This window comes from Megascapheus bottae, chromosome 1 (assembly GCF_031878675.1).
Source record: "Megascapheus bottae isolate mThoBot1 chromosome 1, mThoBot2.hap1, whole genome shotgun sequence".
Classification (NCBI taxonomy): Eukaryota; Metazoa; Chordata; class Mammalia; order Rodentia; family Geomyidae; genus Megascapheus; species Megascapheus bottae.
The window spans coordinates 58,642,671-58,666,600 of NC_143509.1; the positions used below are offsets into that span (position 1 = coordinate 58,642,671).

Genomic DNA, 23,930 nt, shown 5'->3' on the forward strand with positions numbered 1-23,930 from the left:
TAAAAATATATATAAAAAAAGAACTTTCAGTAGAGTGAAGACATGACTAAAGTTCTGTCAAAATCCCAAAAGATATGAAAATAATTTGAAGTTGGAGAATAATAAACTATAGGACAAATAAGTCTCATTTCATGAGGCCAGGAATGTGGCCTAGCATGCAAGAAGACCTGGGTTCAATTCCTTGATACTATATACACACAAAAAGCCAGAACTGGCATTGTAGCTCAAGTGGCAAAGCGCGCTACCTTTGAGCAAAAAATGTCCAAGGTCAGTGTCCAAAAAAAAAAAAAAAAAAAATACTTGCTTCATGCATTCCTTGGATAGAGCCTGTTCAACATCATGAAATTTATCAGAGTCAAATCTAAATTTGTCTAGTATTAGACAAATACTTCCCTATTTTGCAGAAAAAACTTGAGTAGACTAGATGACTTATATAAGGCCCACACAAGTTCTAATCTACTATTTTAAGTAACTGTAAATATCAAATATTAAACTTCAGATTTTAACTGTAAAATGTTGGTTAACAACAGTTTTACTTCATTTAATTTGGTTTCTAAATTCAAAGGAAAGAAGGTTTGGCAAGAAGGTAGGAAAAACAATTCTATTAAACAGACAGCCTAACTACTATATAATCTAGAACAACTTGAATCAAAATAACTAAACATAGCAAGCTAATTAGTGAGGGGGAAGTAAAGAACACTTGTCAGAGAATTTTTTTTCTTTCTGATAAAATATCAGAGAAGGGCTAAAGGTGTGGCTTAGGTGATAGGCCTTGAATTTAAGCCCCAGAAACTCAAGAAAAAAAACAAAAGAATCACATCAGAATTACATGCTTTTGGCATCACACACTCAAAACACAATATTTCCAAAAAGGCAAAAGAAAAGAAAAAGAAGAGGTTGTTTAATAACTGATGAATTCCTAGCATTTAAATACAAACCTGGGAACCAGGCTGAAGAAATCTAAATAGAGGGATATATATTCCCTGTTTCCTCTTTCCCATTTTTGAGTAGCTTTTATCTGATTTTAGGCTCCTATTTTTCTATTATCACCTGGATCTTAAATCCAGTAATCTAAACTAGAGCTTCCAAATAAAATCTCAGTTCTCAAATATGTAAAAATAACACTATTCCCAATCATTTCTGGCTCACCGAACTTAATTTATCAATCTTCTTGAACTGTGAGAATGCCCAATCATTTTTTGTGTGGTATTTCTTGTATAACTTCAGGTAGCACAAATATCTTGATATTAAGAGGGAAAAAATATTATAATTTTTGGACTACTTTACTAGACACAGATCTTGTCTCTATTTGTAGCTTTTCAGAAGGCTAAGATCCAGGAGCATCACAGTTCAGGCCAACCAGGCAAAAAAATGTCCTGAGACACCCATCTCACACAGTAAAAAGTGTGGCAGTACACACTTGTTATCCCAGGTATGTGTGAAGTGTCAACAAGATTGCAGTCCAGACTGGCCAAGGCAGAAAGTGAATCCCTATTCAAAAAATAAGAATGGGGCGTAGGGAGTGCCTCAAGTGGTAAAGCACTGCCTAGCAAGTGTAAGGATGTGAGTTCAAGCCTCAGTACTTCAAGAAAGAAAAAGTGAAGGGTGTGTGTACTTATGTATTTAAAATGCCCAATTTAGGAAAATAAAGAGAGATGAAATTTGGAGACGATTTGGCTACCTTCAGCACAGTAAGATTTTTCCAAGACAAAAAGATAAAGGCATTGCAATCTTTCAAATTTAAAGCTATTTGAATAAGTTAAAGGGCAATAGAAGTATCCTGATAATAATTCCTACTACTCACTTTCTTACTTCCTGATACAGTGCAATTTATAAAGCCAGCACAGTAAATTATCGATAAAAGTAAAAATTGTCAAGATACTTTGTACTAAGTCAAGTTCATTTTCCATTGAACTCATGATATAACTTACTGCTCTTACCTTCCTTCATGTCCTCAGAACCATATGCCCCTTGGACAGTGCTCTCTCTCAACCAAATGGGCCTCTCCTTGGCAGATTTTCCTTCCAGTGAGGTTCGATGCACGTCTTCTTGGTCGTCCATGTTGATGACAACATTTTGCGTGTATAAGTCCTCATAGGAGGGGCCCTTGCTGGTCCATGCTTCGCGGTGATGGCCCCCTGCCAAGCCAGCAGCTCCCGCAGCAGATGCTGCTCGATCCTTGCTGTTTAAAAAAATTAAAGAAAACTTCAAGTCTTAGTGCTGGGAACAAAAAAAAGGGGGCAGCTAGGGAAGTGGTTACTGAAGTATTCAGAATAAATGTTATCTAGTAATAATCATATCTAGCAATCGATAATTTTGGTGAAAGTTACATGGATTAGAACACTGTAAGGTTCTCAAATACTGTATCATTTGGAGTATACAAACAAGTGAAGATTGAGATATTTCAAGTCAACATACTTGGGGTGAGGAAAAATAACAAGGTGTCATGATCCATTTAAAAACACTCATCTAGGTGTCTCTCTCCCTTTGAGAGCACCCACACTCTGATAGTGTACCCTGTCTTTCTGTTCATCTGTTTGCCTGCTTGCTTAGTTTACTCATTTACTCAGTAGAGCCGTCAAGTTTTCTTACTATAAATTTTTTTTTAAAAAGATAAAAACACTAATTTAGCACAAAGAGAAACAAAAAAAATCTACCAACATCTTTCATATGAAATTTGTTTTTAAAAAATGAAGACAATGGGCCAGGAGTTTGGCCTACTAGTTAAAGTGCTTGTCTAGCATGCATGAAGACCCGGGTTCGATTCCTTGGTACCACATACATAGAAAAAAGCCGGAAGTGGTGCTGAGGCTCAAGTGGTAGAGCTCTAGCCTTGAGAAAGTCCAAGGACAGTGCTCAGGCCCTGAGCTCAAGCCCAGGACTGGCAAAAAAAAAAAAAAAAAATGAAGACAAAACTGGGCCGGGAGTTTGGCCTAGTGGTTAAAGTGCTTGCCTAGCATGCACAAAGACCTGGGTTCAATTCCTCGGCACCACATACATAGAAAAAAGTCGGAAGTGGTGCTGAGGCTCAAGTGGTAGAACTCTAGCCTTGAGAAAGTCCAAGGACAGTGCTCAGACCCTGAGCTCAAGCCCGACTGGCAAAAAAAAAAAAAAAATGAAGACAAAACAAAGAGTTGTATTTTTTGAAATGTATGATTCAACTCAAAATCATCTAAAATGGAAGTTAAGAAAGTATTTCAAGGGCCAGGAGTTTGGCCTAGTGGTAGAGTGCTTGCCTAGCATGCACGAAGGCCTGGGTGTAATTCCTCAGTACCACATACATAGAAATAGTCAGAAGTGATAATGTGGCTGAAGTGGTAGAGCTCTAGCCTTGACAAAGCCCAAGGACAGTGCCCAGGCCCTGAGTTCAAGCAGGACTGCCCCCAACCCCAGCAAAAGAAAGCATTTCACACAGCCAGACATAACTTGAAAATAACATTGTCCTGCCACACGCTGAGTAAAGCACATCCCTCTGCACAGATCCAGCCTGTTTTCAACCAAAACTTGATTAATGACAAATTTTGATTATAACTTGTCAATCTTAGCTATCTCAACCATTGTTTCTGCCCACAGGGATTATGACCTGTTTCTCAGTCAACTTTGTTTTGCTATTCACTCCCCAAGACCCTCCTTGCTGTTAGCATGTTACTTAGCTTTCTGTAAGTCATTTATCTTCTCTATCTTTATGAATGAAGCCAGGTGTCTCATCTTTCAGATGTTTTCCTGGATTCTTTTAGTCTGTTAAAAATTGCCTTTGCATATACCTAACTGTGCCTGAGTTTGTGCCTATCTTTCTTTGCCTGCAAATGATACTTTTTACAGTAACTTCTACACAGAATTTCCCTACCCTATGTGTTTAGACAGTACTTTTATCCTATAAAGTACTGTCATGAGTCCTGAAGTACCTCATCAACCCATAGCTTCTGCTATGTTCTTTTCAATGTCCATTCCCGACCTATGTTTCTTCTTGACTTCTCTCTCATGCCTTCAGCTACTGTCTTTGCGTTCTTTCCTTGTTCTCACTGTATCGTACTTCATGTCACCCTTTCCCACACGTTTTTCTTCTTGGTACCTTGTCTGTCTTTCCATGTCTCAACCACTTCTTTTGCCTGCTTCCTTCTTGTTTGTCTCCTTATTTCCACTCGCTACCACTTACTTGTTCTCCCACTCTGAGTCTTTCTAAATATAACCAATCCATCTATTTGTCTTGCTGTATTTTGAGGTCTCCTACTACAGCTGCATGTAATTGGTTTCTTCTGCTTCTATTTCTGCATTCATCTGATGTTATTTGTTGGACCATCATGTACTGTTTGTCTTGATTTAAACCATCCCTAGTTGTTCTATCTGTTGTCTTTTGGGAGTTTTGTTTTTTCATTTTGATAAGTATCATTTTACTGGATCAGAGCACAGAGGCATTGTGTCACTATGCTCTTTCCCTAAGAGGATCCCCTTTTTGGTATTGCTGTCTGTTGTCTTTGAAAGACTGTGAGGTTGGGTTCACTGTAATCTGACTCTTTAGTTTAGTGTATACTGGCTTTCTGAATCTTGTTTTCTCCCAACATTTGCTTTTTTCACCATCTCTCCTGATTTGTTTTTGTGCTTATTCTCTACATCCCCAATCTATCCTCCCTCACCCATTTGTTTCCCTCCTTCAAATGCCTCTTCTATTCTCAGCCAACTTGCTTACCCTGTGCTGAGTCTGCTCTCTAGACCCCTCTGTCCCAAACTGTGTCTCCCTGAGTCAGTGAACCCTGCTTGGGAGAGACAAGAAAGGCATGGTTCTAAAGTTCTCACCTGGCCAACTACATTATGTTTTTCCTTCATCCAGACTCCTAAATGACTCATTCACTTCCTGACACTATTGTTTCTCTTCATACATAACCCTGAACATGGTTTTCAATACATTCTCTTTAAAGTTAACTCTGAGGAGTATCTCATGAATACTTAGAGAAAACTGAGAAAATTAGAACGAATGGGACAATTACAATGAATACTAAGAAAAAAAAATCCAGTCTTTTGTTTTCTGGTACAGAAGTTCAAGGTAGATTCTATTTCAGTTTGAGGCAACAGATTTTTTTTTTAATTTAATTTTTTGAATGACATTAAGATTTTGAACTCAGGGTTTCAGGCCTCACATTTACTAGGTAAGTGCTTTACCACTTCAGCCATTCTTCCAACCCTTTTTGCTTTAGCAAAGTTCAGGAATAGTCTGGACTTTGATCCTCACATCTATACCCCTGTGTAGTTATGATTAAAATACATGCCAATACACCCAGATAATTTTGCTGTAATAGGGTCCTACTTACTTACTGCCTTGTAATCCTCAATCTCTGTCTCCCAAGTAGATAGAATTTCAGAGATTACAAGTAATCACATTTGAAATACGCATTAAACATTTTTCAAGAACTTACTTTTTTAACCATTGAGTTAACTCCACAAATTTTATTTTACTTTCATAAGAAATACAATTTTTCCCCCCAGTCCCGGGGCTTGAACACAGGACCTGAACACTGCCCTTGGGTTTTCTAAAGGCTAAAGTTCTACCACTTGAGCCACAGCACCACTTCCGGCATTTTCTATGTATGTGGTATGAACAAATCGATCCCAGGTCTTTGTGCATGCTAGGCAAGCACTCTTACACTCAGCCAAACTCCCGCCCCAGACACAAATTTTATATCGCCTGCTAATGTTTTGTATGACTAAAGAAATCTAGATAAAAGACATCTACATTCATTTCTTCTATATATTTACAATTCTTCTATGGGGAGAATGGGCATATTTTAATCAAAGCTGACAAAGATAAACATGGTTGAATGCTTTTTAAACTATTAAATTTTAGAACTTTCAAAAGAGAAAATTCGTAAGGGCAGGTCAGGAATGTGGTCTAGAGGTAGAGTGCATGCCTAGCACGTATAAAGCCCTGGGTTCCATTTCTTGGTACCACATACAAAAGAAGCTGGAAGTGGTGCTGTGGCTCAAGTGGCAGAACTCAAGCCTTGAGCAAAAAGTGCCAAGGACAGTGCCCAGGCCCCGAGTTCAGAACCCATGACTAGCAAAACAACAAAAACAAAACCCATAAACTTATAAGAGCATTGCATTATATCAAAATGGATTTTCTTTTTTTTGTGGCGGGAGAGGAGGTGGGGTATTAGAAATAGAACCAAGGGCCTTGTACATGCTAAGCATGTGCTCTACCACTGAGAATAAACCCAGCCTTTCCAAACTACATTTTGAAAGATCATAAGTATAAAAGATGATGATAAAGAAAAGATGAGAGCAAACAAGAATTCCTTGACAAAGACAGAAAAACCTTTAAGAATCACCAAGGTTGACATGCTGAAATGCTAAAACTGTCCATTGACTCCTGGATTAGACTTGGTGATTATCGAACCCAGGACATTACAATGGAACTGATGGCACTAACTAAATCCCATATTAAAAGAAACATTCTAATTAAGACATGTTATTTCTGAGCTCTTGGACACCTGATGCTTCCTTTCTTATATACTTGGGGGAGGATAGATTATATCCTTGGGACAGGACGGGCCATTATAGAACTTGGTTCCTATAGTATAGAAAGGGCAAGTCAGTTCCACTCCAGGATATCATATTCAGGTAGTGGATATAACAGATGCTTGGTGGGTCCAACTGAGTCAAATTAGCAACTTCTAATCTGGCTCCAATAGTTATTCCCAACAATACGAAAAGATCTTTACTTTGTTATGGCTGGCAGCTCTAGGAACTCCATTCTGACTTTCTTGTGGTTCTCCTATTTCCTGCCACCCTTCTTCATTGATGAGCAGGCTATTAAGCTTTCTTTTTCCTGATCAGTTCATTTTCTCTAATTCCTGATTCTTTATCAATTTTTGTCACAATCATTCCTGACCAAATAACTTTATCACAGCATACTGCTGCTGGGTTTCTGGTATTGCTGCACCACAAAGACTTGCCTAAGTCACGGAGCCAGGGTTACCCAAAGATTCTGAAATAGGCGGCAGACTGGTAAAATACTATTACAGTAGCAAACATCCTGACAAACAGGATGAATAACAAGAGGTAGGGGAATAAAAAAAGAAAAGAAAAATCTGAAACTACTGTTATTGTATAGAATGCAAAGTGTATATATGTTTTTGTAAAAGTAATTGTTCTTATAGGCTTGCTTCTAGTTTAGAGCTACAGTATAATTTAGGTGAGCTGAAAAGAAGTCAAAAAAAAAGTTTTGATAAAAGATCAAATGACAGTAACAAAAACATAAGGCTACTTATGATGTAGATGATAACCCCTGCTAACAGTGTCTCCTCTCGTCATTGTTTATTGGCTTCACTCAAATATCAGGAGCCACTTGCTTTAAAGAACTCTCTAGCCCAAGAAAGTAAAACTTTCTCTTTGTCAGATGCTGGTTTAAAAGTAAGCAGATAATGATAAAGAGGCTTGCTTGCCTAGAAAGTACAAAGCCTGCATTTAAACCCCAATATGGGGTTTAATAAATAAAGAAGTTACTAAGTAAATAAGTAAAACCATATAAACCAATTTTAGATAATGAAATACGGGGACAGACAAGATGAAGGGGGCACTCTGGCAAAGTTTTCTTTAGAATTAAAACTCGAGGAAGAGACAATCCATTTTACTACATTTGGATATTTTTATCTGCATGTAATTATCTAGAAACATGAACACATTAAGCTAGTTCCCCTCACTGTTCAAAAGGACAACCAATAGTCTGAGTTCAACAGAGCGAAAGATGGAACAAACATATCTCCTTTAGAATGCAGTTAAGCTATGAAATAAACCAGTGTTGAACTATACTGTTCCAAAGTATCCCAAAGACAACCTTTTTAAATTGTTTCAATCTACTTCTAGTTGGATTTTCTATTGTCACAGGCAAAGATATTTTAATTGATACATGGAGTTAATCAGAAAACTCACAATAACTGATACAGACACAAAGAGTTCTATGTGTCTAGACTGTTTTTATGAAAGAAACTCAAGTTGCACAAGACTCACTATTCTGAAACACCAGCACCAGAGGAAATAACATACTGAGAGTGGCTCTTAAAAACTATACACCTGTACTGTCGAGCTCTACAGAAGGAATAGATTGCTATAAATTCACATTGACAAAAGGCAAGGGGAGAGAAAAAAAAGAAGAGTACAGTAGAACATTCTCTGACTCCAGTTCTCACCTAGGCTTTTCAAAATAAACACAACCATATTTTATGGCATGGCAGAACTAAAATTGGCCCTGTAATTCAAATCAAGTACCCTGACTTAAAAAAAATAGGAAGCCACTGTTAAAAGTATAAACTCTCAAGAAATTTGCATTTAAAACTAAGGCCAGAAGCTGAGCACTTATGGCTCATGCCTATAAATCTGGTTATTCAGGAGGCTGAGGTATGAGGACTATGAATCAAAGCCAGTCCCGGCAGGAAAGTCCTCTTATCTCCAATTAACCACCAGAAAACCTGAAGTGGACCTATGGTCAAACTGGTAGAGTATTCGCCTTGAGCAAAGAGCTTAGGCCCTGAATTCAAGCCCCACAAATGACAAAAAGAAAACAAGAAAAAGACAAAACAAACAAAAAATCAACCTGAGGACAAGAAATATATAAATGTTTTGAAGTGAGAAATAAAATTCTGTATGTCAAAAAAATTCAAATATCTCCAAGCGGCACAAATACTTTAGGACTGGCCAACAGTTGAATGAGTTACTTTAGGTTCAAGCAGAGTAAGCACTGCAAGTTAAACTTGACTGAAGATTTTGCTAAAGACCCACAATGTTTTCTATTCAGTACAAATAAATTAGTAAGAGAAACAAACACAGTAGAGCTTGGAATCAAATGATATACTCTCTAGTATGTTGGTAAGTCACTTATCTAATCTTGCGCCTCAAAGTTAAAACAAGGGAAAATTTGAAAGAACTCTTAGTAAGAGCATGGGGCCTCTACTCACCTCTGTTTCAGGGCTGGGATTTCTGTGGGTTCTGGTTCAAGAATTTCATAGGCCAAGTTCACATCCTCTGTCTCCCGAAGCAATGCATAAATTGGCTCAATTTGTTCATTAAACCTTGCCAAAAGTGTGCGTGCATCTTTTTTGGGCATTGCTGATTCATCCTCTTCTACCTCTGTATGGCAAAAAGTACAGTGGAAAGTTCCTACAGAGAAAACAAAGTCTCAGGTTAGGGAGGTGAAATCTTCCAGACAAGCTGTTAACAAAGCACTAACCTCAACACCTTATTAGAATATTCAAATATATTTAAAAAGTTGAAATAACCTTACAGTGGAAACCCATGTACCCACCATCTAGATTCTACAATCATTATTTTGATATATTTACCATCTGTATACCCATCTCTTAATAGTTCTCTTTTATACATTTCAAAATAATTTCATTCCCACCAAGTTGGTTTATTTTCTGTGGGGTGGGGGGGTGAGGTTGTAGGGAGATAGTCCTGGGCTTGAAATCAGACCCTGGGTGCTGCTCCTGAGATTCTTTTTCTCAAAGCTAGCACTCTACCACTTGAGCCACAGCACCACTTCTGGTATTTTCTAAGTAATTTACTGGAGGTAAATCTCACACTTTCCAGGCTGGTTTCGACCTGGGATCCTTGGTTCTCAGCCTCCTGAGTAGCTAAGATTATAGGCATGAGCCACCAGCGTGCCATCTCATTCCTACCAGTTTTTAATACTAATATTTCTAAGATATTTACATTTATTTTAGCCTACAGTTCAATTCTTTATAGCTTACTATTGTACATGTATCACTTGTCAAACAGTTTTCTTTTTAGATGCTACACAACTGGTTTTCTATCACAGGAAGAACCAAATAAATACCTAAAACTAAGTTTCCAGTCATCCTATATGTCACTACAGGGCTCTTTATGCTTATTAACCATTTTATCTATCAAATATAATCAATCCATTATAATTTTTCAATATCCCTAACACTCAGCTTAGAACAGTATTTCCTTAGAACCTCTACATTTTTCACATCCACTGTCATTTCGCTAAGCTAGATCATAATTACAGCCTACAAGAGCTTCTTAAACATGATCCTTGAGTCTGTTTTCCCCCACCAATTCCAAGTTTCCTAAATCACAACTTTGTCATTTTCTTTTCTTTCTCTACAGTCTATTTAATAGCTGAATTTTTAATGCTCACAGCAAGAAATTTGAATTTCTCATCCTCTAGTAAAGGCCTTGAGGAATTTGACCCTAAGACATCGTAATTCAGTCAGAGTCTTTTCTTTACATACCAAGACAAGACAAACATCTGAGATTAGAAACTATTTATATAGTGCTGTTTCTAGAACAATTCCACATACACTTTTGATCCTTATACCAATCTTGTAAAGTGATGTCAGAACTGAAGCTCTCAAGAATTTATCCAAAGTTACACAGCTGGTGAACTGAAAAATAACAGCTGTTAACATATCTGAGTGTTGACAAAGTATCAGGGATTGCCAGCCTCTGAGACTGATATTATTATTGCTCATTAAAGTCTATAAAATAAAGAAGATCCAATGAGCTCAGTAATTTGCTCAAGATCATACAACTACGAGATAAGAGGATGGGGTAGGAATCAAATAAGTTCAAATTACTACACTACAGCTGATATTCTTAAATATCACCTAACAGTCTGTATCAGCAGCTACTTGATTTCCAGTTTGGTTTTTATTCACAATACCAAGGCTATTCATCTTCCCATTCTGATTCAATTTATTTGAGGGATTAAAAGAGATCATATGCATACTTGGTGCAGAGCACTTAGTAAGAACTAAACATTTCAGCTTTGAAAGACCTTATGTGTGACTGATACATAATTCATTTTAACCTCTCTTCCTCAGGTACAGAATAAACAAACCAAGCATTTGTTTCAATGTAACACTTGATCCTATTGATCTTATATTCCCTGTGATTTCGTTATTGATCCCCATACCCAGCCAATACTATAAGAAAACCTTTTATTCATATTTCTTTTTTTTTTTTTTTTTTTTGCCAGTCCTGGGCTTGAGCTCAGGGCCTGAGCACTGTCCTTGGACTTTCTCAAGGCTAGAGCTCTACCACTTGAGCCTCAGCACCACTTCTGACTTTTTTCTATGTATGTGGTACCGAGGAATCGAACCCGGGTCTTCATGCATGCTAGGCAAGCACTTTAACCACTAGGCCAAACTCCCGGCCCCGCTTTATTCATATTTCTTGTCTAAAACATTTTCTCTTCCATCTTCTAGTTGCCTAAAAATGACCAATTTCCTTCCTTTCTTTCTTCTTTGTCCTGGGGCTTGAACTCAGGACCTGGGCACTGTCCCTGAGCTTTTTGCTTAAGTCTAGCATTCTACCATTTGAACCACAGCACCATTTCTGGCTTTTTCTGTTTATGTGGTGCTGAGGAATCGAACCCAGGGCTTTGTGCATGCTAGGTAAGCACTTAATCACTAAGCTACATTCCCAACCCTAAGAAATACCTAATTTTCTACATCTACCATCAAATAAGAGCAAGAGGAAGAGAGAGGGGGAGAGATGGAGAGAGAGCGAGAGAGCAAGAGAGCGAGAAAGAGAGAAAGAAAGAGAAAAAGAGAGAAAGAGAAACAGTCACTCCCAGGTGGGAGGTAGCTTAGCACTTGCAGGTAGGCTGTGGCATTTGTCAAACAATCTCACAGCTCACCATCATCAGGCAGGGATCTCTGTAAGCAAAACCAGAGCCAAACGACTGTAGTTATCATGATGACAGGCAAAACTACAGGAAAAAATCCCAGGGAATCCAAGTAACTGCTTTTTTTTTTTTTTTTTTTACAATTACAACTTTGGCCTTGCCTTACTCATCTCACCTTACAGATAAGAGATTAAAAATACCCAGTTAAAGAACTATATTTTTTGACAGTGTACTGTCTGAAGTAAATATCCCTACTCGTCTTGAAAATTCCCCAATGAAAAGTCCAAATTCTCTAATTCTATTTATTACAACCTTACTAAGACATTCTATAATGACTTCTTTTGTTGGAGAGAACATTCATAAATTTAACTTTACTATAAGCATAAATATACAGATTCTGGCTGAATCAACTGAACATGAATGCTATTTACCAGAATAAAGAGAACAAGTTCCTTTTTCTTTGTAAGTAAAAGTTACCAGGTTGTTCTATATATCTGAATCCATGTTGTCCCCACTGGCCATTAAGATACATGTTATATGCCTAGTTATTAAAACTGCTGAGAGCTCAATAGAGTGCAATAAACACTAGAAATTTAGATATATGAATCTACAAGGGCCAGGAGTTTGAACTAGTGGTAGAGTGCTTGTCTAGCATACACAAAGACCCAGGTTCGATTGCTCGGCACCACATACATAGAAAAAAAAAAAAAGGCAGAAGTGATGCTGTGGCTCAATTGGTAGAGCTCTAGCCTTGAGAAAGCCCCAGGACAGTGCTCAGGCCCTGAGCCCAGAACTGGCCAAAAAAAAAAAAAATCTATAAAATACAACTAGTTGCCGGGTGCAGTGGCTCATGCCTGTAATCCTAGCTACTCAGGAGGCTGAGATCTGAGGATTGCGGGTCAAAACCAGCCTGGGCACTAAAGACTATGAGACTCTTCATCTCCAATTAATCACTAGAAAACCAGAAGTGGTGCTGTGGCTCAAGGGGTAGAGCAGTAGCCTTGAACTGAAAGAGTTCAGGGACAGGGCCCAGGCCCAGGATCCAAGCCCCACGATCGACAAAAACAAAACAAAACAAAAAACAGCTAGTAACTGAAGGCAACATAGACCAGAGTATCCAAAAGATTAAGGAGAATAAGGAGATAATCAATTTATATATCTAACTAAAGAGAAATCTTAGAGAAACAGAAATGATACAACCATAGGTATACCAAGGTGATTGAAGGTAATGGCACGGAACAAATTTTTCAAAGCCAGCCAGAACTAAAAACCAGAATATTTAGTTACAAAGAATAGTAAATCTGACTGGAGAGATTTTAGAAGATGTGCTAGCTTGCACTATCCTCTATGTGTTCCACGCTGTTTCCTTCTTCAATAGAAACATAAGAATATAATTCAACATAGGAGTTTGAAAACCATATAAAATAAGATCAAACACAAAGGTGCAGTGTCTATGTGTCTCTGATCATATAAAATAGTGTTTATCAAAATGAAACAAGAGTGTTTCCTTGTGGCTTTTTGTTGTTTGTTTTCTTTTCAGTCTTGTTTGTTCACTTATTTATCTTTGGGAGGGGAAGGCGACACAGATAGATACTGGGTAAAAAGAAATGCAGCAATACCTATTTATCATAGCGGAGATATGGAACCAACCCAGATGCCCTTCAGTTGATGAATGGACTAACAAAATGTGGTATTTATATACAATGGAATTCTATGCTGCTGTCAGAAAGAACGACATCCCCCCATTTGTAAGGAAATGGAAAGACTTAGAAAAAATCATACTAAGTGAAGTAAGCCAGACTCAAAGGAACATAGGCTCAATGGTTTTCCTCATTTGTTATAATCAGTTGAAATCTTGGGCTCTCCTATCAGAGATTTACAATAGAACAAAACCTAGATACATAAGGCCATATAGGATGAGGCTAAATGAAAGTACCTCCAGGATATAGAAACAAAAGCCATATAACGAGTGATTGTTGTCCTTAATGTACTACGTTATCTCTTATCTCTTTTGCTGTCCCTTGGTTATTTCATATTGTTACAGTAGTATTTTACCTTGTTATCTGATATATTGGATATATGCGTATTTGGTTATTTGAAATCGGATAGGGAAGGGGAGAAACAAGATAAGGGGCTGGGATGGGGGAGGGAAATGGGGATCAAGACATGAGAAAGGGTATCAATGTATATGAAGTAATGCACCCTCTACCTGGTGAACATAATGTAACCCTTCTATTGATTACAATAAAAAATATATGAAAAAAAAAAAAGAAACGCAGCAACGCAGCAGTACTCACTAGACCCTGTATTGAGCATAAACTATACAACTTGTTGGTAGTCATGGGAAAAATAAACTGGGAGAGAGGAAAGAAAGGGGTGACACTGTCCAAAAAGAAATGTATTCATTACCTTATGAAACTGTAATCCCTTTGTAAATCACGTTTATAATAGCAATTTAAAAAGTGAAAAAACAAACAAGATTAAATACAGCTCTTTGGGGCTGGGGGTTTGGCCTAGTGGTAGAATGCTTGCCTAGCATGCACGAAAACCAGGGTTTGATTCCTTGGTACCACCTACATAGGGGACAAAAAGCCAGAAGTGGTGCTATGGCTCAAGTGACAGAGCACTAGCCTTTAGGAAAGCCCAAGGACAGTGCTCGGGCCCTGAGATCAAGTCCTAGGACTGGGGGGAAAAAACAGCTCTGTATCTACTGAATTTTAAGAACTCTATCAATATGGCACTTGGTGAGGTCTGTTCTCACAGAGAACTGTCAAGGAGAACTAAAACATACTTAGAAGACAAGTTATTCAGTTTAGTAGCTTACAAGTTAGCTAGTTCAGTAGATTTTGTTTTTAAAAGAAGGAATCCCATTTCTCACGCGTCAAAGTGCCTAATACATGAAGATAAAAGAGAAAACTCTGGCTAAAGCACAAGAAGTGAACAGAGATAAGGGGCAATCCTCTAACCTTCCCATTCCATGTTAACAAAGCATCACAACCATTCTCCTCGGTGTCCCCCAACAGGCACAACACTGTGCTACTGAGACTTCACTGCTATTCTTTCTGTCCAGAATGCTTTCCTTCCACATGGTCAAATGGCTATGTGCTTTAGTTCTTTCCTCAAGTCACTTCACAATGGCATTCCTACCCAATATCACCTAAAATTCCAATGTACTCCAGCAGTCCTTTCCCTTCTTTTGCTTTCCTTTTCTGTCATTATCCAACACATCACATTTGATTATATCTAGTTCATTAGTTTCTTTATTAATTTATTTTGCTAGTCCCAGGCTTGTACACCAGACCTGAGCACTGTACTTGTGCTTTCTCAAGACTAGCTAGCCACAACACCATTTCCAGCTTTTTTCTGTGTATGTAGTACTGAAGAATTGAACCTGGGTTTTCAAGCGTGCTAGGCAAGCACTCTGCCACTAGGCCAAACTCCCAGCCCTAGTTTCCTTATCTTTAAAAATGTTAATATTGAAGCTGGGTACCAGTGGCTCATGACTGGATTAATCCTTGCTATTCAGGAGAGTGAGATCTAAGGATCACAGCTTGAAGCCAGACATGGCAGAAAAGTGTGCGAGACTTTGATCTCCAGTTAACTACCAAAAAAGCCAGAAGTGTCTTAAGAGGTAGAATGCTAACCCTGAGGGGAAAGAAAAAAAAAAAAAAAAAAACCAACTTAGAACAGTGCCTAGGCCCTGAGTTTAAGCCCCAGGACTGGTAACAACAACAAAAGGTTAAAAGGTTTTTAAAAGTGTTTTCCCGGGCCGGGAGTTTGGCCTAGTGGTAGAGTGTTTGCCTAGCATGCACAAAGACCCAGGTTCCATTCCTGGATACCACATACATAGAAAAAAGCTGGAAGTGGTGCTGAGGCTCAAGTGGTAGAGCTCTAGCCTTAAGAAAGTCCAAGGACAGTGCTCAGTCTAATAAAATATTAATTTTTTGTGGGGGGAAAATGAGGAAGGCAAGAGGAAAATGGAAAATACAACATTACTTTATAGGACAATCTTGGGATGACAACTCAGTAACTTGAGGGCATTTATATATTTAAGCCAAAAAGAACACATGGCCACAAGGACCCTGAATTCTAACGCAATCTAGATTTAATAAGTTACCTATAAAAAGTTTTCCTTCCCATAATATGCCAGCTGTAAGCAGTTGTCAGCTGGCCATCTTGTGTCACTGCATATAAACTTGGGGACCTGGCTTACATAGTGACATTAGCCACTGCTAAGGCTAGGAGCAGTATTTAAGCTAGGCCCCAGAGGCCCAATCCCTGTACAGTAATATGCAAAGGCCATGTGAAAACTACACACACAGTGGGTATGTTACAAGGAAAAATGCCTTCAATGTAAAAGGAACCCAAATATTTTATAATGGCATGCCCATCCTTGATGCTCGGCAGGGTGATATTACTTTTATTACCTTTATTACACTGAATGTTAAAACAACCATACTCTGGAGGGAGATGTTATTTTTATTATAGCAGGCAGTAAGCAAAACCTGTTCTTTTGCTCTGGAGAAAAACAATATTGCTTTCTTTCAAAGCTGCTCCTTATATAAATGTCCTTGAAAAGGCATCCAAAAAATAGGCAGTTAGTCAGTGCCTCTGTATAGGCTGTGTAGAACATGAGACCTAGGAAGAACTGTAATTACCCTGTCTGGTAATTTTTACCAGAGAAAAACTAAGGCTGCCATCGCTGGGTCCTATGTGTATCACATAAACACAAATTGTAAATGAGAAGCAGCTGGTCAAAGGCCAAATGTAAAAATGTGACATTTTATGGAAGATGACTTCAGGCTAATTTTACATACTACAATCATTTTAAGAATATCATTTAGCATTATAAAAAATATGTCAGCTTCCCCCAAATCAGTAGGGGTGGTGGACTAGAATGTGGTCATGGAAACTCAATATACAGTATGTTATAAGCCTAGTGATGGGGGTGGGCACACCCATGCCAAGTAACCTGCCGTCAAGAAGCTTGACATTTCATAGACAGGTAAGGTATATAAAGCGCAACATGATCAGGAACAGTGTAAAACTAGTGCACAAACGTTCTAGACTGGCAAAAAAAAACCAAAAAGATTCTGTAGGTAAATCTGAGTTTAAAAATACCTTATCTTAATTATATGGAAAAAATACCTTATCTTTTATATTATCTGGACTCACAAACTATGAAAGAAACTACTTTAAAAATATTGCCTTGTAGTCATCAGAGAAAAGTCTGTGTAATTCTAGGACCCAAATCTGAAATGCAAAGGAATGGAGATTTAGATATGTTAAGGTTACCAATCATAATTTGAAAAACAAATGAAACAAACAAAAACAAACCTGAATCCAAACAAAATCTGTCTGACTAGACTCCCTGAATTCTGAATTATACAATTCATGCTCAATCTATCGCCATTATCAGTTATATGTCAGTAAATGTTTCACATGTATCTACATAAGTCCTCTTTTAAAAAGAGTATATAAAGTATTTGTAACAAACAAATTTATCAAGAAATATTAAGTGCCTATCATGTTCTTCTTTTACTGACACAAGTCTTAGTACCAGGTTTGCCAGAAAATAGTCACTGAAAAGAGGGAGAAAAAAATTACATGTGAGATGTTTCAGAACTATTTTAGAGTTATCTATTCACTCTTCTAATGAAGGTAAGTTATCACTCTAAATGAGGAGAAAAGAAATGGAGACTAAATTGTGAGGAGAAAGTGAATATGGAATTTTAACTTTTCTCCAAATTAAAAAAAAAATAAAAACAAAAATGAAACCAGAGGTGGAGAAAGATAAAAGTTTAGAACCAAAGAAAGAAACAAAACAGAACAAAAAAACCCAGGACCAACAAAATTCAGAAAACCTGCAAGAAAAATTGAGGGGTACCTGTTCTGTGGGACAACTTAACTAAGTGTCCAACATGCTAAATCACATTTTATGTGATTTAGATTATGTAAATGTGATTTAGATTATGTAAGTATTCAGTAAAGAAAACCATAAAATCAAACTGAAAAAGCTGTGTATCCTCTTCTATTTGGCAAGAAAGTGCTTTAGAAACCTGTAATGGAGAAAAAGGACAGATATAAAATGAGATTATGGATAAAAAAAAAACCACTATGAGTCAAATCTCCAAACAATTAAATATTTAAAGAGAGTAGCGTGCTTTACCAAGGGAAATTAAACAAACAGAGGCTCTTACTAGTTTCAATACCAAGATTACATGACTAAGTAGCTCAGCACTCACAAATAGCTAAGGTTTATTCCCACTGGCTTTTAAGTTATTATTGACTTGATTAAGCTACTACACTTCTTCATGTGAATCCTCTAAATCTGTTCAAATGAGCCACACAAAGTAAGAGAACTCTCCTGAAGGCTGTCATATTCTTCCTAACAGTCACTCTAAACACTCCAGCCAATGTAGATACTCTTAGATTTATGTGATTACTTTGTATGATCTTCGAAACTCACACCACACACACACACACACACATACATCATTTGATAAGTTAACAATAACCTATAAATTCTTATTTTATCATTTTGTGAAATGCCTATTTGTTTTTTTTTTTTAAAAAAAAAACCTTCAACTATAACTGTTCTCAAAGTTTACTTAAAATAGGATCTGTAGTCTCCAGCTAAATTCAGTGATAGAGGGGCTGCCAAGCTGTTTTTAATTCAAATCACACTAGCAATTTTCATCCACAGTAAAACTACATGGTACATATGCGTTTATAGAAACTGTACAACTGCATTTTTTAAAAAAATATTTGTGTGGGTGACTCACACCTGTAATCCAAGCTACTCAGGAGGTTGAGATCTGAGCATGGTCAAAACTAGCCAGGCAGAGTCTGTGACTTAAAAAAAAAAAAAAACAACTTTATTTTTGTTGATGTGGTACCCAGGAATCAAACCCAGGGCCACATGCATGCTAGGCAAGTATTCTACCACTAAGCTACATTCTTAGTTCCAAAACTGGCAACATCCCTACTACTGAGAAATAATAAAATGTAAAGTATACAAAGTCATCCATAGGATCTTATCTACAAAAGCAAAAAATTAAAAAAAATAGATTTAGAAAGTGTTTGAAAGTGTAGGCAGGAAAGCAGGGGAATGTGATCTATTCAAATCAGATTTATATGTCATGAGCTGGGAACCAGTCACTACTCTAGAGCTGACACTGAGGAGGAAAACATGGCTTCAGGCCAGCCTAGTAAGTATGAAGCACTGAATTCAAACTCCAGCGTTGCTCCCACCTATTTTGAACACTAAAAAGAAACTGAAGCCTGGTATGCTAAGGAACCAAGAGATCATAAAGTATTCTAAGCTATCATTACAACTACAGCTAATAGGAAAAGTCTGGTGTTTTGTGGGTGTTTTTTCTTCTCTAAATTCTGCCTGACATTTTGATTGCATAATTTAAAAATTAAAATTGGAAAACACAAAGCTATTTCCAAATCATCTAACCTTAATATCTAAAAAGAGAATAAAACATTTTGCTGAACTTGGAAGTGCCATTAACTAAATCACCCATGACTGAGACTGCTAAAATAGAAATACAAAGTCCACGTATGTAGTCAAAAAACTTGTTAAATCTAAAAGGAACTAAACATAAAACAGCCTGTTTTGCCTGATTATTAAGCTTCTAAAACCAGGGACTCATGATAAAGGCCAGGGTATTCCTTTCATTTTAATAAAATAAAGGATCTATACACATTAAATATTACACATTTTATTAAAGATAGGGATACCAAAGATTTCTAAGAAGAATGTAAAATATGGAGAAAATCTATAATCTTTTGAGAAAAGCAGAAAAGGGGTAAGAAAAAGCTATAAAATAAAATAAGATGATTGGCCTATGTATGTGAATGCTGGTAAAAACAATCATAACCAAGCTCAGCCTTGGGTCCCTGAATTTCTAGGTGCTTCTCAGGATGCCATCCCTTCTCTTTGTCCAGTGACAGAGAGAAATTATACACTGTAGTTCAGAACATTTGATCAGAGCAACAGTATAAGGTCTAGGTTTCAAATCTAACTTCTAAATGTGCAAATCTAACTTCTAAATGTTCCCTAGTGGCTAAGATAAATCTGAACTGTTAGAGAAAAATGGAGATAGAAGCTCATCTGTTATCCCTATCACCTGGCCAAAAAAAGGCCAAAAATAGTAGCTATCCTCAGTAAGCAACCAAGAAATAGGATGGGTTTGTAAAAGACCCACTTTAGAATGAAAACTGCAATCTGCCCAATTTAGATAGTGCATCAGTATTAGCAGAAAAAGTTCCTTCTTCCCCTGAAATGTACAGAAAATATTTCTCATTTTCCTCACAATGAAGAGAAGTACAATGAAAACTGAGTGAAACAGAATGGAAGCAATGAGAAAAGGACAAAGATTTCTAAGGAGTATATAAAAAGTAAAGTGGGGAGGGGTGGATTATCAAGGTATGCATAGCTTAAAAACAACAACAACAAAAAACTTATCAGAAATGGAAAGCAAAGGCTACAATCAACTTAATAGCACATTTTGTCCTTAAAAAAAATATCCAATGACAGCCAAACAATAAATGTAATGAAAGGTGAGCACCCTCTCAGAACAAGGCTTCCTAATGCTCATGAATTCTCACTCACAGTAATTTACAGGCCTCACCACAGGGGAAGGGGTGCCAAATGAATGTTAGTGTAGGCTGATCATGGAACCACTCAGAGCACATCAAGGTTAAGTGATTTTTTTTTTCTCCTCTTCTATACTCATTCTTTTCCATCCATTCAACTGTAGTCCTCAGAGAAAATCCAGTTTTTATTCTGACTGGCCACAAAACAGTTGTTTCAAACTTACCAGTCTTTCATAAAAGGTTTTCATGCCCTTTTCTCTATCTCAACTCACTGACTAAAATTACATTTGGCTATTAGGCCAGCTTTTTTTTTTTTTTAAATAGTTCATTCAGACACTAACCCATAGGTGAAATTTAAGAGTAACATAAATATCTCCTAAATACTTATATAGTAATAGAATCCCCTTTTAGAAGGTCTCATGAAATTAAATAAGATTCAAACAATGAATAAATATGCAGAATGAGTGATTATGCAGAAGCATATTACTTCAGATTATCGTCTACAAGGGATTGAGTAACATCTACATGCAGTTAAGCGTACAAAGACAGAACCACTATGGAACCAAATTCCAAACCAGAAACAATCTGTGCAGTAAATGGCAGAAATCTTCAGATCTTTCGAGTTTATTTTTGAAAGAGTTCCAAATATATTATTATATACTGAAGCAATTCTTATAACCAAGATGATTAAGATTTCTTTTTAGAACCAAGATCTCTCCTAGTTATCTTATCAACATAAGGAATTAGGTTCAGGTAAATAATAACAGGGAATTCTATTTCACATACAATAACTGCTTCGCAGTAAGTAAGAAGTCACAGGCTCTATTTCTAAATTGAATACTGGGTTATTTTCCACCTAAATTTCTTTTTAAATGCTTTTATATGTACCGCAAATAACTCAATAAGAAAATTAAGCGTATACAGAAAAATCTCAGTTTTTTAAATGTTCCATGTGTGAAAATGTCTCATTTTCTCATATAAAAGTTTTAAGCTAAATGACACCTACACTCTTGAATTCTACATTATGGCAGAGGAAAAGTGGGTAAATGCAGTCATATTTAGTGTACATATGTGAAAACTGAACCAAACAAACTAAGGGGATTTGTGGGGTTAGGAGAGATGGGGAGAATGATGAAAGAGTGACACTGATCAAAATGCACTGTAATTATAAACTGACATGTGGAATTGAAATTCCTTTGTGCAACTACTTAAATTTTAAAAACAAAATAAAGCAAAACTAAAAGCCATAACAAAAGGATAATGTAATTTAACAGCTGTCTTTCTATAGATTCATACCTCTAAAAAATAAGACAGAAATTATCCACTGAATATAAAATTCTTTACTAGATAAAAAATAGTAAGGCAAAATAACCCTGTAACTCATACTTTGAAGTTTTACATGTCAAATATTATGTATTTTGGAGACATAAGTGTTTGGTCCATTATGTCACCAACAGACCATCTTTGCCTCACTTAAGGCAAATTACATATGTTGACAATTCTCTTCCATTAATGCATGGTCAAGAGACATTAAATGCCCATTTGTTAACTTGGAAAGAACCGTGTAGACAAGCCAATCATTCAGTTTAGGCTGCAGCAGAAATAAGGGATAAGGGTGGTAAGCAGAAGCTGGACAGTGAAGATGAAAAACCCTTGGGGATGAATATATTCCCAGACTATGCAAAAACTTCTCAAAGATGACAGCCAGACTGACTGCTGTATGCTCACTCACCATTACTGAACCATTCATATTTACAAGATACATGACTGATATTGAGATGAGTCAATTCAAGAAAACATGCACAAATTTACATCACTTGACTTATAAACTGCTTAAGGCTCACCTGTCATAGGATCAAAGAGCTGGTTAGCTTCTAAGTCTGTAAAAGTACTACTACAGACAGGACATTTAAAGGAAGCCCGGTTGGTGGAATCTCTCTCATCCGTTTCAATCCTCCTTCTCATGTGGTCCAATTTGTACTTAACAACATTAACCAGGGTACGATAATTGATAAAGTAGTAGTTATGGCGAGTGGTTTTGCCATCTGCAGCAGTCTCTACTCTCATTCTGCATTTGATGAACTTGTCTCCCTTTAAGTTATTCAAAACGGATCGAAGTTGCTTCCGATCAAACTTGAGCAGCTCCAGCATATCTTCCTCTTTCACGCAGGGATTCCGGATCAAGATGTCCAAGGCCAGCACATGTTCGATGCCATAAAAGCCCCGGATCACATACTTGGCTAACCTCTTCAATGCTGCAGGAACCTCAGTGAGAACATCTGGATCTGCCATCTTTCGTAGCAAACTTCAACTATGCTGAACGAGAGAGAGAGAGAGAGAGAGAGAGAGAGAGAGAGAGAGAGAGAGAGAGAGAGTCATAAATATGAGGACTTGGTAATTATTTTAAATCTAGAATAGTCAGCCTTTTACTGGTAGTGTAGCTACTACTATTCCTGAATACCACAAAGGTACTCAAATGTTGCTTTAAAGGACTTTTAATATCTAAATATTTAACAGAGGAGAGAACAGAATTATTTTTTCTAGAGTATAAAAAAGATTTCAACTAAAAAGCTTGACATATTTCTTAAATGTAGCTTTCATGATCAAATGTTCTTGATTCAAAAAAAAGCTTTATTATTTACAACAATGATATATTACTTTATTTCAGAAACAGAATTCTGTGAGATGCTTGCTATCTCTGACAATGCTGGCAAGCCCATGAAAAAACAGCAGTTAACGTATCCTTAAAGTACTGTATCTGTATCTGTACTATATCTTTACTTAAGTTAACATTTTCTACTAAGATTCTAGGATGTGTTCCATAATCAGACATTCACAACAAAATCACAACAAAAACCTTCGGACGTTTGACAAAAAAAAAATCATTAATTTGCAAGAATTTAACACTTACATCCAGACTGCTTTTGTACCTAATTTCCATGTCATGGTTTAGCGAACTGTCCTCTCAAAGCTCAAACTAGCATGTGGCTGTTAAAACTCATATGTGACTGTCAAAAACTTGGGCTCTGGAATGAGCCTACATTTTAGTAGCTGTGTGTGAGCCTAATCTAATCCATCAAACTAATTCAAGTCCTATTTTATTCTCTAAGAAAGATAATAAGTAAAGTGTTTAGAAAGATCTTGTTAACAAAGAGAGCTGCCATATCAATTTAATGTCTCCAATTTAAAATCGCCAGTCTGTCACACAGACTTGATAGAGCAACTGCTGATACATTGTTCTGAGCTATTTAAAATGAGGAGTCAGCCCGGTGTGGTGGCTCATGCCAGTAATCCTAGCTACTCAAGAGGCTAAAATCGGAGGACTGTGGTTTAAAGCCAGCCCAGGCACTATGAAGCTATGACTCTTATCTCCAATTAATCATGAGAAAATGGGAAGCGGGGCTGAGGCTCAAGGGTAGGGGCAGTAGCCCTGAGCTGAAGAACTCAGGGACAGTGCCCAGGCCCAGAGTTTAAGTCCCATGACCCCCCAAAATAAATAAATGGATAAATAAATAAAATGAGGAGTCATATTCAGTTACTATTAACACTAGCTTTTGTTTGAAATTAATCCTATAAAAATTTTTCTTAACAGTACTGGGGATTGAACTCAAGGACTCCAGCTTGCTAGGTAGGTATTGTGCCATGTAAACATGCCCAAGTCCTCTTTTTGCACTGG

General features: G+C 37.1%; 1 protein-coding gene across 1 annotated transcript in view; it reads right to left on the reverse strand.

The window, feature by feature from the left end:
• Gtf2e1 (general transcription factor IIE subunit 1) overlaps positions 1 to 23,930 on the reverse strand; it is a 32,496-nt gene that overhangs the window by 3,703 nt on the left and 4,863 nt on the right. The window contains exons 2-4 of the mRNA XM_090345547.1: positions 22,099 to 22,570; positions 8,949 to 9,150; positions 1,941 to 2,182 (exon numbers count right to left, since the gene is read on the reverse strand). Coding sequence (XP_090201673.1) covers positions 1,941 to 2,182; positions 8,949 to 9,150; positions 22,099 to 22,546 — 892 coding nt within the window. The 5' untranslated portion in view covers positions 22,547 to 22,570. The remainder of the gene's footprint in view (positions 1 to 1,940; positions 2,183 to 8,948; positions 9,151 to 22,098; positions 22,571 to 23,930) is intronic.